General features: G+C 39.5%; 1 protein-coding gene across 1 annotated transcript in view; it reads left to right on the top strand.

The window, feature by feature from the left end:
- The window catches only part of sphkap (SPHK1 interactor, AKAP domain containing), a 94,341-nt gene that overhangs the window by 45,372 nt on the left and 33,196 nt on the right, over positions 1-15,773 (top strand). The window contains exons 8-11 of the mRNA XM_056282894.1: positions 3,664-3,825; positions 4,527-4,610; positions 6,196-6,245; positions 7,266-7,508. Coding sequence (XP_056138869.1) covers positions 3,664-3,825; positions 4,527-4,610; positions 6,196-6,245; positions 7,266-7,508 — 539 coding nt within the window. The remainder of the gene's footprint in view (positions 1-3,663; positions 3,826-4,526; positions 4,611-6,195; positions 6,246-7,265; positions 7,509-15,773) is intronic.

The following is a 15,773-nucleotide window of genomic DNA, read 5'->3' on the forward strand; positions in this document are numbered from 1 at the left end:
AATAGCTTAATCTTTTATCAATTTTTTCATTAAATTCATGGAGTCAGTGTTGCATAGGATTTAGGATTTTTTGTCTGATTGATAAAAACAATAGAATTGCAGAAAGTTAAGTCATTGTGCACTGGATGGTGTTCATATGAAGTCTGCTGATTTGGAATAAGGTTGTAGAGCTCCTTTAAGCAAGTGAATTATTAGACACTGGAACTCTGCAATAGAGGAGTCCCTCAGCATACCTATCACCAAACTGATACCAACCTGTATTTTGAGCCAACGTATGACATAAACTTAGAAAGGTGGAGGGTCCTACTTTAAATACATCCTGTAAGTGACTTGTTTCAGTGGGGGGGCACCACCTGTACTTGTCACACTTCTGGAAAACCTGGACATTCTCAGGATAATGAAGCTAGGAGCACCTCATAAATTGAGTCTGGAAAATAAATGAGGCTATCCGTATGTAAGAGGAAGGAGCTGCAAATGTGAAAGTAAGGGAGATCAAATGAATGCGGCATTACATGGAAAAGCAGTTGTAGCTGTTTCCATCAGAGATCAGGACCTGAAACTGTTTATTAGTCAAGTGAGTTTGCACACACAAAGAATTTTCTTTGGTAGGATGTTTGCACAAGAAATGTAAGACATGATACACCATAATGTAGAATATCTAAGATCATCAATTTTATATATATATATATATATATATATATATATATATATATATATATACACACACACACACACATACATACATATACATACATACAATGGTGCTTGAAAGTTTGCGAACCTTTTAGAATTTTCTATATTTCTGCATAAATATGACCTAAAACACCATCAGATTTTCACATGTCCTAAAAGTAGATAAAGAGAACCCAATTGAACAAATGAGACAAAAATATTATACTTGGTCATTTATTTATTGAGGAAAATGATCCAATATTACATGTCGGTGAGTGGCAAAAGTATGTGACCCTTTGCTTTCAGTATCTGGTGTGACCCCTCTTGTGCAGCAATGCAGCAATAACTGTAACTAAACATTTCTGGTAACTTGATCAGTCCTGCACATTGGCTTGGAGGAATTTTAGCCCACTCCTCTGTACAGAACAGCTTCAGCTCTGGGATGTTGGTGGGTTTCCTTTTTTTAATTTATTTCTGATTTTTCCCTTTTTCTCCCAATTTAGTGGCCAATCACTTCCCTATTCTAGTTCAAACACCCACCCTCGTACTGCATGCGTTCGCCAACTGCCTCTCTCCGGCCAGCAGTCTCGAAGGAGATGCCTCGCCACTTTCGTGACAAGGCGAATCCAGGCCAAACCACTGCTTTTTCTGACACACACAGAGACGCATTCAGTGGCGAACACAAGCCGACTCCATCCCCCTCCCGAAGACAGCGTTGCCAATTATTGCTGCTTCATCAAATCCGGTCATTGTTGGATCTGACGAGACCGAGGCGCGTATGCCGGTCCCCAATGGGCAACTGCATTGACACAAAGCCGCTGCTTACACCGCTACACCACCGCGAACCCGGGGTTTCCTCACATGAACTGCTCACTTCATATCCTTCCACAACATTTCGATTGGATTAAGGTCAGAACTTTGACTTGGCCACTCCAAAACGTGAACTTTATTCTTCTTTAACCATTCTTTGGTAGAGAGACTTGTGTGCTTAGGGTCGTCTTGCTGCATGACCCACGTTCTCTTGATATTCAGTTCACGGACAGATGTCCTGACATTATCCTTAAGAATTCACTGGTATAATTCAGAATTAATTGTTTCATGGCCCAGATGCAGCAAAACAGGCCCAAACCATGATACTACCACCACCATGTTTCACAGATGGGATAAGGTTCTTATGCTGGAATGCGTTGTTTTCCTTTCTCCAAACATAATGCTTCTCATATAAACCAAAACGTTCTATTGTGGTCTCATCCGTCCACAAAACATTTTTCCAATAGCCTTCTGGCTTGTCCACGTGATCTTTAGAAAACTGCAGATGGGCAGCAGTGTTCTTTTTGGAGAGCAATGGCTTTCTCCTTGCAACCCTGCCATGCACACCATTGTTGTTCAGTGTTCTCTTGATGGTGGACTCATGAACATTAATATTAGCCAATGTGAGAGAGGCCTTTAGTTGCTTAGAAGTTACCCTGGGTTCCTTTGTGACCTGGCCGACTATTACACGCCTTGCTCTTGGAGTGATCTTTGATGGTTACAGACAACAATGGTCTTGAACAATGGTCTTGAATTTCCTCCATTTGTACACAATCTGTCTGACTGTTGATTGGTGGAGTCCAAACTCATTAGAGATGGTTTTGTAACCTTTTCCAGCCTGATGTGCATCAACAGCACTTTTTCTGAGGTCCTCAGAAATCTCCTTTGTTCTTGCCATGATACACTTCCACAAACGTGTTGTGAAGATCAGACTTTGATAGATCCCCGTTCTTTAAATAAAACAGGGCGCCCACTCACACCTGATTGTCATCCCATTGATTGAAAACACCTGACTCTAATTTCACCTTCAAATTAACTGCTAATCCTAGAGGTTCACATACTTTTGCCACTCACAGATATGTAATATTGGATAATTTTCCTCAATAAATAAATGACCAAGTATAATAGTTGTGTCTCATTTGTTTAACTTCTTCTCTTTATCGACTCTTGGGACTTGTGTGAAAATCTGATGATGTTTTAGATCATATTTATGCAGAAATATAGAAAATTCTAAAGGGTTCACAAACTTTCTAGCACCACTGTATATAACACTGAAAATGGAATTTGTACTCATGTTTTATTGTATTCATGTTTTTACTGCTTTGTTTATTGTAGTTGAAGTAAGGTGACTTTGAGTGTCACAAAAGGTGCCATTAAATATTAAAAAATAAATAAAAGGGCAAAAATGCATTAATTTAAGGCATTGCTGGGATTATGGGTATATATCTGTAGCAATTATACAAATATGAAAAATATACAGATTTCAGTTCACTTTATACTATACAGTCTGTATACAGTGAGTATTGCATCAAAAAAATCAACTATTATCTGGATGTTTCAAAGCCAATACGGAATTGGAAGCTTCAAGACAAGTCAGACATCCTGCAAAGTGTGAAGAAGAGAAGGTGAAAGACGTCCAGGCTCAGGCTCAAAGGGCATGATACTTTCCACCCAGTGAATGTAATCGTTGAACAAGTGGAGTGCATCAGTCTGTCCCTTGTGTAAGAGTGAAATTTATTGACTTGCCTAGTCAATAAAACCTGGTTTTCCTTTAGGATTTCTGAAGATGAAACCCGTCAATCATCTTATTATGACTTAACATAATCAGTATGCTAAAACAAGCTCTGACTGTTGTGCCCATGAGGAATCATGATGAATGAAGTCTTCAGATGCACTGGGCGATTTCTGCCTTTTTATCAACAGCAAGATTTTTTCAAATCTGAAGGAATATACTCTATAGAATATCAGGACTACAACTGTATATAATTTTTAAAAACTGGCTTTTTAAATGTTTATAAATTAAATATTAAAGACAAAACTTATTTACATTGTAGACAAACTTCAAAAAGACCAATAAAAACCTGCCACAGGTTTGATGGACAGAAATTATGCAATGCAAATGCACTTGCCAGACCACCAGTAGATGGTCACTCCCATCTTGTTGCGGTTTGCTCTCCCCAGCAGTGAGAGGGACAGGCCAGCTGTGGTGGTGGCTGCAGTAGTGAAGAGGGACAAGCGTTCTATGAGTGCTAGCAGTGAAGAAAGCATGGGGAGCTGGTCCCATATCACTCCCGAAGATGACCCCCACGAGGAGACCAGTAGTTTTATCCAGCTGAGCGAGGGGTCAGTAACCAGTGCTCTTAGTTGAATCATAGTGCTCCAACTGCTACTGCTTTCACTCTCATTGGCCCATTGCTACTCACACTTATTCTGTCCTGCGCCAATGCCAGTGTATTCTCAGCTGCTGCAGTTTTGAAACCTTCTAGGTCAGAGAGCGCACCCCAGATAGCCCTCTCCATAGCCGGCACATAGAATTAAAACAATTAGTATTACTTAGACCAAAGTAGGCATTGTAAGCTTTCTATATTTTTAGCCATTTTATTTTTATACTGTTGGCCCTAACGCAATCTGAATGCCTAATGATTGGGAGGAATTGCCCTCTGTGCCGTCATAACACCTGCTGCTCGCTGTAACCGCTCCATTCACCAGTTTAGTTTGCCTCCACCTCATACCCTGGTTTGTTCATGCTGTGCAATAGAGACACGGCTGCCCACGCTACCTGTCCACCCTACCAGTCGAACTCCCACCAAATCTCTCCATCCTCCATCCTCTCCGAACTGGCTCGCCGCCAGCCTCAAACCACCAGCCTCCCGCCGGTAGCGTCTGATTCAGCTGCAGCTGCTATTTTTATGCTAATCACCAGCTAATGAACAACATGGTTTGCATCGCTGCACCGTGTTATTGTCCTCTTTACAAGTCAGTGATCATGTCGGATGTCTTGAGACAAGATGATGCTCTTTGTTGCTTTTTTTATCGGTTTGCAGAAATGGGACCAGCAGTGCATCTAGCCTTGGTCTGGCAGACCTGGATGCTTTTTCTGATGTGCCCACCCAGAGCACAGTAATCAGGTAACTGTCATTGTCAAACCACAGTGCTGACATGTTTCTCATTACGGTGTCACTCTGTTGCCAGTAACAATGCTTTTTTCCCCTAATAAAGACAATGTCTCTGCACACAGCATATTCCTAATGTAGATGTTCTCATGCAGTGCACAGCATACCTGGGGGCTGGTGACTGACAGGCCACAGTGCTTACAAATCACCCTACATGGTCCTCCACAGCATAGTTTTTAATAGTGTCATTCTGCTGATAATAATGTTCTGTTAAATAAACCAAAACCTGGCCTTTTTAAAACTGGAAAATGTAATTTATTACAGTTATTGCATCCCTTATTGACTCGTGTGTGTGTGTATATATATATATATATATATATATATATATATATATATATATATATCAACAGGGATACAGGAAAAAAGATTTTAATGCATAGCAGCACAGGCCTGTTTCGTGCGTCTCGCACTCTTCAGCTGCTAATGTTTTTTTCACAAGGAATCATACCGTTACATTGCCCAGCGTCACGCCCCTAATTTCGGTTGGGCAGTGACCAATCAGGTGGGGAAACATTCAAATTATAACAGTGTACGAAACAGGCCTGTACTGCTATGCATTAAAATCTTTTTTCCTGTATCCGTGTTGATATTCCACTCCTCATTAGTCAAGCACTGAACACCATTGATGGTTTCGGAAAAAAAACGCTATATATATATATATATATATATATGTATATATCCATCCATCCATTGTCCAAACCGCCTGTTCTCAGGGACGTGGGGATGCTGTAGATATCAAAAAATATTATTTTAATTGGGCATCCGGGTAGCGTGGCGGTCTATTCCGTTGTCTACCAACGCTACCAACACAGGAATCATCGGTTCGAATCCCCATGTTACCTCCGGCTTGGTCGGCCGTCCCCACACACACAATTGGCCATGTCTGTGGGTGGGAAGCCAGATGTGGGTATGTGTCCTGGTCACTGCACTAGCACCTCCTCTGGTCGGTCAGGGTGCCTGTTCGGGGGGAAGGGGGAACTGGGAGGAATAGCGTGACACTCCCATGCGCTATGTCCCCCTAGTGAAACTCCTCACTTTCAGGTGAAAAGAAGTGACTGGTGAGTCTACATGTATCGGAGGAGGCATGTGGTAGTCTGCAGCCCTCTCCGGATCGGCAGAGGGGGTGCAGCAGTGAGCAGGATGGCTCGGAAGAGTGGGGTAATTGGCCAGGTACAATTAGGGAGAAAAAGGGGTGGGGAACCCCCCCAAAAAAGAAAAATATTATTTTAATTGCTTTAATGTCAATAAAGAGCACTCAAACTGTTTTAAAACCTTTTTTTAATTTATTCTTATTCATATTTAAGTATTTCCCTAACTAGTTTATGTCTCATTTCATAAACAGGGCTTTTTTCAAAATGTTGTTTTAATAATGTTGAAGCTAAATAAAGCACCCAGAGTTTATTGTAAGGAGAGATAGTTTGCCTTTATTCCTGTTTCCATTTTATTCTTCCACCAGTTTCTTTTTGATTAAGGGATCTGCATAGGCATTTTTCAAATAGTGTTCTTGTTCTTATTAATTGTTTTGCTGGTGTTTTCACAGCAAGGAGACAGAGAAGGGCAACCTCATGGGGAGCAGGGAGAATGTCCTTGGTAAGTGGCGTTAAACTAGAATGAACAAGACGGTCATTATGACCGTTTTTGATTTTCAAAGTTTAATAACTGTGGGGGGGGGAATAGACCTGTCGCTCCCTGAATACTCCTAAAATTGCATATATTTGCATTAAAATTAGTTTTAGATAAATCACACGCAAAAAAGTGACAAGCTCTGCCTAAAACGACCATGGGCGATCAAAATGACCACTGGTTTTGTAACTCTATATTTTGAGTTCAACAATAAATACCCTCTATCTATATCTATATCAATATATATATATATCTATATCTATATATATATCTATATCTATATATATATCTATATATATATATATATATATATATATATATATATTGTAACGTGCATGGATAAGAAAACACGCTGGCCGCTGGCTCGCGGGTATGACCCTTTAGTCGAGCGGTTAACGATGTCTCCTGCGGTGCGGGCGATACGGGTTCGCTTCCCGGCCGTGGCAGTTCCTGTGGTTGCGTTGTCCCCCGAATTCGCTAAAATATATATATATATATATATATATATATATATATATATATATATATATAGTCGAGCACTCGCAACACCATTGACAGTTTCGGGAAAAAACGCTGTCTCTGCTCCTTACCCTGTTGAGCACTTATGAGACCACCATAGACCCAGAGAATTTTGCATGTTCAACAAAGAACATACCAGCGCCCACACAGAAAGACTTCCTGAAATGCCTCATTGCAAAGACAGAGAAATTCATAAGATCGGTAAGATGGAAAGCTTTCTTCTTTCTACATTCGGCTAACTCAACTGAATAAAAAAGCTAACGCACGGATTCAAATCGTCTAAATCACCGCCGACCAGCCCGGAACTGAAACCCTTTGAGGAGGGTATGCTCAGAACCATCCAGAACATTACATTTAAACACCCAAACAAAGCTTTTCAGAAGAAACTCCATAAAGACACAAGATTAATAAAAGAAGATGACAAACTCTTCATTGCAGCCGACAAAACTTCTAATTTTTATAAAATAGAACCCGATCAACATGACAATCTTCTACACAGCAACATCACCAAATCTTACAAGAAGGCTGCGAAGTCTGCTGAAAGAGACATCATCACCCCAAAGGACAAAAAAGTCGCATCAGATCTGAAATTAGACGACTGCATTGATGTCACCGCCCAGGAGCAAGCCTTCATTACCCTGAAAGACCACAAGCCACATTTTAAAAACAAACCAACATGCAGGCTTATCAACCCCACCAAACCTGAAATAGGTAAGCTAAGTACAAAAATTATTGAAAATATAAATCGGACGATTCTGAAGAGGGTTCCCTTAAGGAAGAACACCAACCAAATATCGAAGTGGTTTAAGGACATAGATGACAAGAGCAGACATACGTTCATATGCTTTGATATTTGTGAGTTTTACCCCTCCATAACTAAAGAGCTACTAGACAAAACTATTGAATTTGCCTCAACGTACACCAAAATATCCCACCAAGACAGAGACATAACATCCCATGCTAAAGAGTCAATCTTATACCACAATGGAATACCATGGCAGAAGCAAGGTAACAGCAAATTTGACGTGACCATGGGCAGCTTCAACGGGGCAGAGACTTGTGAGCTAGTGGGCTTGTACTTGCTGTCCCAACTACAGGTCCTGGACATCAACGTGGGGCTATATAGAGACGACGGGCTGGCAGTCTGCAACAAACCGGCAAGAGAAGTCGAGAGAATAAAAAAGAAAATGTGTAGTATATTTGTAAACAATGGACTAAAAATTACAATTCAGGCTAACAAAAACCAGATTGACTTCCTCGACATCTCACTTAGAAATTGTACATACAAGGCCATACATGAAGCCCAAGAATATACTGCAATACATCCACAGAGAAAGCAATCATCCACCCTCCATTTTGAAAAAATATCCCAGTGAGCATAAACAAAAGACTAATTTTTATCATCCAGCGAAGCCATCTTTAACGAAGCAGCCCCCCCATACCAGGAAGCCTTACAAACATGTGGATATAATTTCAGACTTAAGTACAATCCACCACCAATTAGCGACAGCCAGCAACAACAACAACAAAAGTGCAGCAGAAAGCAGAACATCACCTGGTATAATCCTCCCTACGGCGACACTGTGGCCTCTAATATTGGAAAACAATTTTTCAAGCTTTTGGATGAGTGCTTTACCCCAGACCACCAATTGAGGAAAATATTCAACAGAAACACAGTCAAAATGAGCTACAGCTGCAGGCCAAATGTTCAGCAGGTTATTTCATCCCACAACACAAGCATCATGGCCAAGGCACAGACCCCCTCACCGCAACCAAGCACCTCCAGCTGCAAATGCTGTGTTAAGACATCGTGTCCTCTAGAAGGAAAATGCCAGATAGGTGACAAGAGAAGATAACTACAATGTGGACACTTACGTGGGATTAACAGAGGGCCCTTTTAAAAATAGGTTTAACGCCCATATGAGTAACTTCAGAGATGAGCATGTGGAAAATGCAACGGCCTTAAGCCACCGCATTTGGTCATTGGTAGACAAGAATATCAGTTATTCTGTCTCATGGAAAATCCTTGCAAAGAGTAGTGCATATTCAGTTTGGGGTAAAAGATGTGACCTGTGCTTGGCAGAAAAGTATTTTATTATTTGCAGACCTGATATGTCCACCTTGAATAATAGAAGCGAATTGGCCACCAGTTGTAGACACCGAAAAAAATATCTCCTTTGTAACTATAAGTAAAACGTCTTTATTATCCCCCCCCCCATTTGATGATACACATATGACATTTATTAGAGTTTTTTTAATTATTATTATTATTATTTTATATTTTATCTGCCTGTCCTTCCAACTGTGCCCTAACACCGCCCCAATATATAATTCACATAAAGTACATTGTTATATTTCTAATGTACGCCATTTCAACAGTGCCCTGTCCCCTAAATGCTTTTCAAAACAAACCCCAGTCCCATTGTTGTCATGTTTTCTACCCCTCCATTGGTTGCTGTGCATCATAAGTACCTACCCCATTGGTTGTTATAATTTGAATGTTTCCCCATCTGATTGGTCGCTGTCCAACCGAAATTAGGGGAGTGACGCTGGGCAACATAAACTGTATGATTCTTTGTGAATAAAACATTAGCAGCTGATGAGTGCGAGACACACTGAACAGGCCTGTATACTGCAATGTATTAAAATCCTTTTTCCTGTCTTCGTGTTGATATATATATACTATATACACAAAGTGCGAGACACACAAAACAGGCCTGTACTGCAATGTATTAAAATCTTTTTTCCTGTATCCATGTTGATATTCCGCTCCTCATTAGTCGAGCACTCACAACACCATTGACGATTTTGGAAGAAAACGTTTTATATATATTGTTATTTTTATTGAACAGAATACAAATGATACATATATATCTGGTTTGATGGTATATATTGTATTGGTCTGGTATATTGTATTGGTCTGATGATATATATTGTACATACTGTATATCATCAGACCAATCAACTATAAACAACCTTACACCTTCACATTCGATGGTCATAACAAAAGTAAATAAAGAAAATGAATGAACTGTAATATTAACAATAATAATGATAATAATGCTGAACAAAAATAAAGCACTTTTACCAGGGAGTGAGTTTAAAGTGCACATTAAGTGAAAATGTTATAATGTAAGCAAGCATTATATGTTTTGACTGCTTTTCTGTTTGTGCTTCTGGAAATGGTAGCTATATATTTCTCAATTTCTATAAGTAAAGCAGGAAAGAATGGTTTATTATTTAAAAATTTACTTTTATGGATGTGAAATTTTGCAAAAAAAAATAACAAGATTTATTAAGTAAAACTTATTGTTACTTTCACTATTTGTGTCATGGAAACCAAACAATACATATTCCCATTTAAGGGAAAAATTATTACAGACTTTACACATAATAAAATCATTTAGCTCCTCCCAAAGTTTTGTGGAAATGGTGCAGTCCCAGAATAAATGTGTGATTGTCTCAATTTGAGTTTTGCACAAAGAACAACTGGGGTTCATTGTTTTTACAAATCTTCTCAGGTACTGACTCGCTGGGTAAAACCTGTGTAATAATTTAAAGGAAACTACTTTTATTTTGTTATTTATCACAAATTTATGTGGTAGCATCCAAACCTTTTTCCAAAAGATATTAGTAATAAATGTACGCCAATGAAAAATTACATGGTACAGAGACTATATCTTGTTGGAACAAAGCACAAATAGCTCTGTTATTATTTTTATGAGATGCAGCAAAACAGATTTTGCCAACTGGAGTGTTAACAGCGTTCAACAATGGAGAGTCATCTAAATCCACAGAGAAATAATTTTTAAAGAGCATACAAACTTCAGCAGAAACAGCATAAAAAATTACAGTGTATTCTTTAGGTGAGACAGCAAGGTTAAATTTAATGTTGAACTCTTCGTATTTCAGTAAAAGACCCTCCTTGTAGAAGAGCTGACCCACCAACATTATTTTGTTGTCATACCAGTTCTGCAAGAACAAAGATTTGTTTTTATTAAGTATATATTTGTTGTTCCAAATGAAAAATTTGAGGGGTGAAAAATTGTGTTTGTAGATTAATGCCCACAAGAGAAGTATCTGTTTATGGAACGCCGAAAGTTTCACAGGGATTTTATCAACATTATAATTACAAAGAAGAATAAAATTGAGACCACCAAGTTTTGAAAATATATGAGGAAAGATATTCCAAATAGAGGTAGGGTTCTTTAAATGGGATCCAATTTTTTTTAATGTGTGATTTAGGGTTGTAAAATGTAAGAAATTGAAGCCTCCCTTTTCATAAGAATTCATCACTACAGATTTCCTTAGGTAGTGTGTTCAATTCCTCCAAACAAAGTTAAATAACAATTGGTCAATGGATTTGAGTGTCCAACTATCTAAATACAAAGGTAGGGCAGCATATGTTAGTCGAGCTATTCCTTCTGCCTTTGATAGCAAAACTCTACCCTTCAAGTTCAGGTCCCTTTGGAGCCACTGATTGTGATGTGTATTAGTTTTGTCAATTATGGGGTCAAAGTTCAGTGGACATCTTGCTATTTGAACTTTTGCAATAATTATGCCTATATATGTCACACTGTTTTTGACAGGAATGTCACAAATAGATACCATTGAACAATCTTTGAGTTCACATTTATTAATATTAAGGTAAAGTCCTGAAGCTTTGGAGAAGGATTGAATTAGGTGAAGGGCACAAGATATTTGACTGCTGTCTTTCAGAAAAATAGTAGTATCATCTGCTAGCTGGCTAATTAAGATCTCTCTTCCTGCAGCAGAGATTCCTTTTAAATTATTCATAGTGATGTGATTAGCAAGGATTTGAGTAGCTAAAACAGGGGTCGGGAACCTTTTTGACTGGGAGAGCCATAAAAGCCAAATATTTCTAAATATATTTCATTGAGAGCCATATAGCACTTTTAACGTATAATAAATTAAATATGTCTTACTTTTAATGCGACTTCTGGTGCTGCATGGTTTTGCTGATGGCCTTGTAGTCTGGTTCATACGTGGTGAGGTTGAGCTTCATGCAGGCGTTGAGGCTTCCATCAGTTAAACGTGAGCGTAGGTTGGTCTTAATGTTCCTCATATGCGAGAATGACTGCTCACATGCATATGTAGAGCCAAACATGGTCAATACGGCAATACTCACACGCTGCATTGTGTGGTATGTCACAGGAAGCTCGTTCCAAGTTTTAAGAATCAGCTGGTCTTCAGGTTGAAGATTTTTAATTTCTGTCCACTTGTGTTCCCTCGCCAGCTCTGCTCGCTGTCGCGCAAGACTTTCCAACTCTCCATTAAGTGACTTGAACTTACTCATCCACATGTCTGATGCCTTCAGGTCAGCAACTTCCAGCTCAAAGTCTCCGATAGAGACCCCGGGGATGCATATCAGGTCGATTTTGTCCACTGCACACTCATGTGGATGAGTGATGAACTTGAAAAGACCAGTGCGCGCACGAAATTCTCCAAAACGTGCTTTGAATGACTGCAGGAGATTGAACGTAAAGCCAGCTAGCTGCTGGAGATCCAGATGTTGAGTGGAGTCACTTGCTAAGCATGCATCTCTAAATTGTTGCAGTCTTTCAAAGTGCAGAAGACGACCTGTTTCAATGTCCCTGAGAAAGACTTCCAGCTTGCTTTCAAATGCAAACACTGCTTGCTGAAGGGATGAGATTGTATTTCCAATACCTTGCATTTTCACATTGAGCTGGTTCAGATGGCCAGTTATGTCCACGAGATAGTGAAACTGCAGGAGCCAGTCAGTGTTGTCTAACTCAGGATGCTTGACGCCTTTCATTTCAAGAAAAGTCCGGATTTCACTCAGGCAAGCTGCAAAACGGCTGAGCACCTTCCCCCTTGACAACCAACGCACGTTGCTGTGTAAAAGCAGACCGGGATAATGATTCCCAACTTCTTCTAACAGAGCTTTAAACTGGTGATCATTTAAAGCTCGGGCAACAATAAAGTTGACCACTCGAATGACCAGAGACATCACCTCGCCAAGCTCCTGGCCACACGTCTGAGCGCAAAGCGCCTCCTGGTGCAGGATGCAATGAAAACTTAGGATGGCTCTCTTTTCATGTTCACGGAGAAGCGCTACAAATCCTTTGTTCTTCCCCAACATACAGGGTGCACCATCAGTACAGACAGAAATAAGTTTATCCATCGCTAGTTTTTTTTCTTTAGCAAACTCCATGAAAGACATGAATAAATCCTCTCCTCTTGTTGTCCCTTTCATTGGCAAAACAGCCAAGCTTTCCTCACGCAGTGTGTCACCTGCAGCATACCTGGCAATGATACTGCACTGAGATAGATGGCTAACGTCTGTTGACTCATCTAACGCGAGAGAAAAGTATGTCCCGGCGTTTATGTCCTTAATTTGTGTTTCCTCGACTTGATTTGCCATCATGATGCTACGATCGTGCACAGTTCTTGCTGACGGGCATGTCTTTTATTCGTTTGATTATCTTGTCTTTATTTGGGAAGTCATCAAACAGTTCATTGGCCACATCAAGCATGAATGTTTTGGCATACTCGCCATCTGTGAATGACTTTCCATTCCTTACTATTGCCAAAGCCCCCGCAAAGCTAGCGGAATTCCCGTCACCTTGCTTGGTCCACACACGTAGTTGCTGCTGACTCGTCTGCACTCTCCGCTGTAGCTCCTCGCATGCCCTTTTCCTGCTGTCCCCCGCTGGATATTTCGATGCAAATGAAGCATGGTGCGTATCGAAGTGCCGCTTTATATTTGACCGTTTCATCGATGCAATTTTATCATTGCATATTAGACATACCGCAGATCCTGCTCTCTCCACAAATGCAAATTCCTCTGTCCACGCAGCCTGGAATGCACGGTAATCATCGTCTTTTTTTCTTTTCGCCATCTTTTCCGTTACAAGGGTTGAAGCAGATAAACTAGTTGGCTATCTGATAAAATTGATTTCTTCACCTTTACAATGACCCGGACATGCTCGCGAGCCATTGGTTCCCGACCCGACCCACGGGTGACCCGTGACCCGTGAAATTTATCTTCAAAACTAATTTCTGTTTACTTTAAAATGACACAGTATTATTAAGAAATATCACAAGTATTTTAAAATCAGTTCCAAACTGATTTTTTTGAAAAAAAAAAATTTTTCAACTCAAAATTGTCTGGGAGCCATATGCCGTCACCGGAAGAGCCATATATGGCTCGCGAGCCATAGGTTCCCGACCGCTGAGCTAAAAGGAACAAATAAGGTAAGATTGGACAACCTTGTTTAAGGTCAAACCTTGAAGAAGTACCATTTCTGAGTTTAATGCAACAATTAGAGTTACTATATAATGTTTTGATTGTACAACAAAAGAAAGTGCCAAAACCCAATTTCTCAAGGTAGCTGAAGATAAAATTGTGATTTATTGAGTCGAAGGCTTTATAAATGTCCAGAAAAAGGATAAAGCTGTTATCAGACATTAAATGCGAGTAATCCTGGATATCTAAGTTTAATCACATATTGTTTGAGATATTATGTCTGTTTTGCATGAAGCAAAAGGCAAGGACTTTATAATCATTGTTAAAAAGGCATATTGGATGCCAATTTTCAATGAGGAGTAGATCCTTTTTGGGTTTAGGTATTAGTGTAAGTATACCTTGACTCAGACTGGAGGGGAGAGTGCCTTGATTAATACTTTTTGTGAAGACTAAGTAAAAATGGGGCAATTTCATTAGACCGTTTGTTCCTGGGGACTTATTGTTTTTCAAGTGATTTATGGAAAAAGTTACCTCATTAATAGTAAGGGGAGTATCACATATTTTACTGTCCACAGGAGATATGAATTGGGTGTTAATTGGGCTTAAAAATTGCTCTGTGATTTGTGCAGAATAATTACATGAAGGGAGTTTGCTATAGAAAGAACAGCAGTGGTTAGAAATAGTTTATGAAACTGTCATTATAATATCATCTGTTTTTAGTTGCTGAATAGTATTTAGCTTGACATGAGGTTTTTCTAATTTGAAGAAGAAAGAGGAATTGCTTTCACCCTCCTCAAGCCATTTCAGTCTGGATCTCACAAAGGCTCCCTCTGCCCTATTTTTGTAAATTTCATCTAGCTTACTTTGTAGATTTGCCATAGTTACTCTGTCTTCTATTGTGTATTTAGCTGAATTCTTTTTTGAAAGTATCATAATATCATTGATAACTGCATTTTCTTCTGCCTTTTTAAGTTGAACCAAATTAGAGCTGTAGTTTCTCAAAAAACTTTCAGTCTAAAATTTAAATAATTCCCAATTTTCCATCCATTATCCAAGCCGCTTTTCACAATTGGGGTTGCGAGATGCTGGAGCCTATCCCAGCAGTCACTGGGCGGCAGACGGGGAGACATCCTGGACAGGCTGCCAGGCCATTAAAGCCCCCCCCCACACACACACACACACATACACACATACATTCACACCTAGGGACAATTTAGTACAGCCAATTCACCTGACCTACATGGCTTTGGACTGTGGGAGGAAACCGGAGCATCTGGAGAACATGCAAACTACACACAGAGGACAACCTGGGATGAACCCCAAGGTTGGCCAACCCCGGGGTAATTCCCAATTTTTCCCATAACAGTTTTCATTTTTGGCTTTGTTAAAAAAGTAATGAATTAATTTTGTAATTTTGTGCTTTACAGTGTCGATTGTAAACAAATTGTTCAAAATCGAATATTTTTGCTATTGAAAGATTTATTATTTTCACCAGACAACTTACAAGGGGTGGGAAGAATATCGGCAAAAAAATAATTTGTATTTATATTATCAGACACTAGCCAAAAATCAATAAGAAACTGTTTAGAACCATCGTTATTTCCTCAGGTATAAAGTTTATCATTAGGAAATTTATCTCTCCAAACATCAATCAAATTATATCTTTGTACGAGTAGCTTTAGGTCATTTTTTGAGCAAACAGTTCGTGGTGGCTGCGATCTTTTGTGCTTCTCATGACATCAATA

Source organism: Lampris incognitus, chromosome 7 (assembly GCF_029633865.1).
Source record: "Lampris incognitus isolate fLamInc1 chromosome 7, fLamInc1.hap2, whole genome shotgun sequence".
Taxonomy (NCBI): Eukaryota; Metazoa; Chordata; class Actinopteri; order Lampriformes; family Lampridae; genus Lampris; species Lampris incognitus.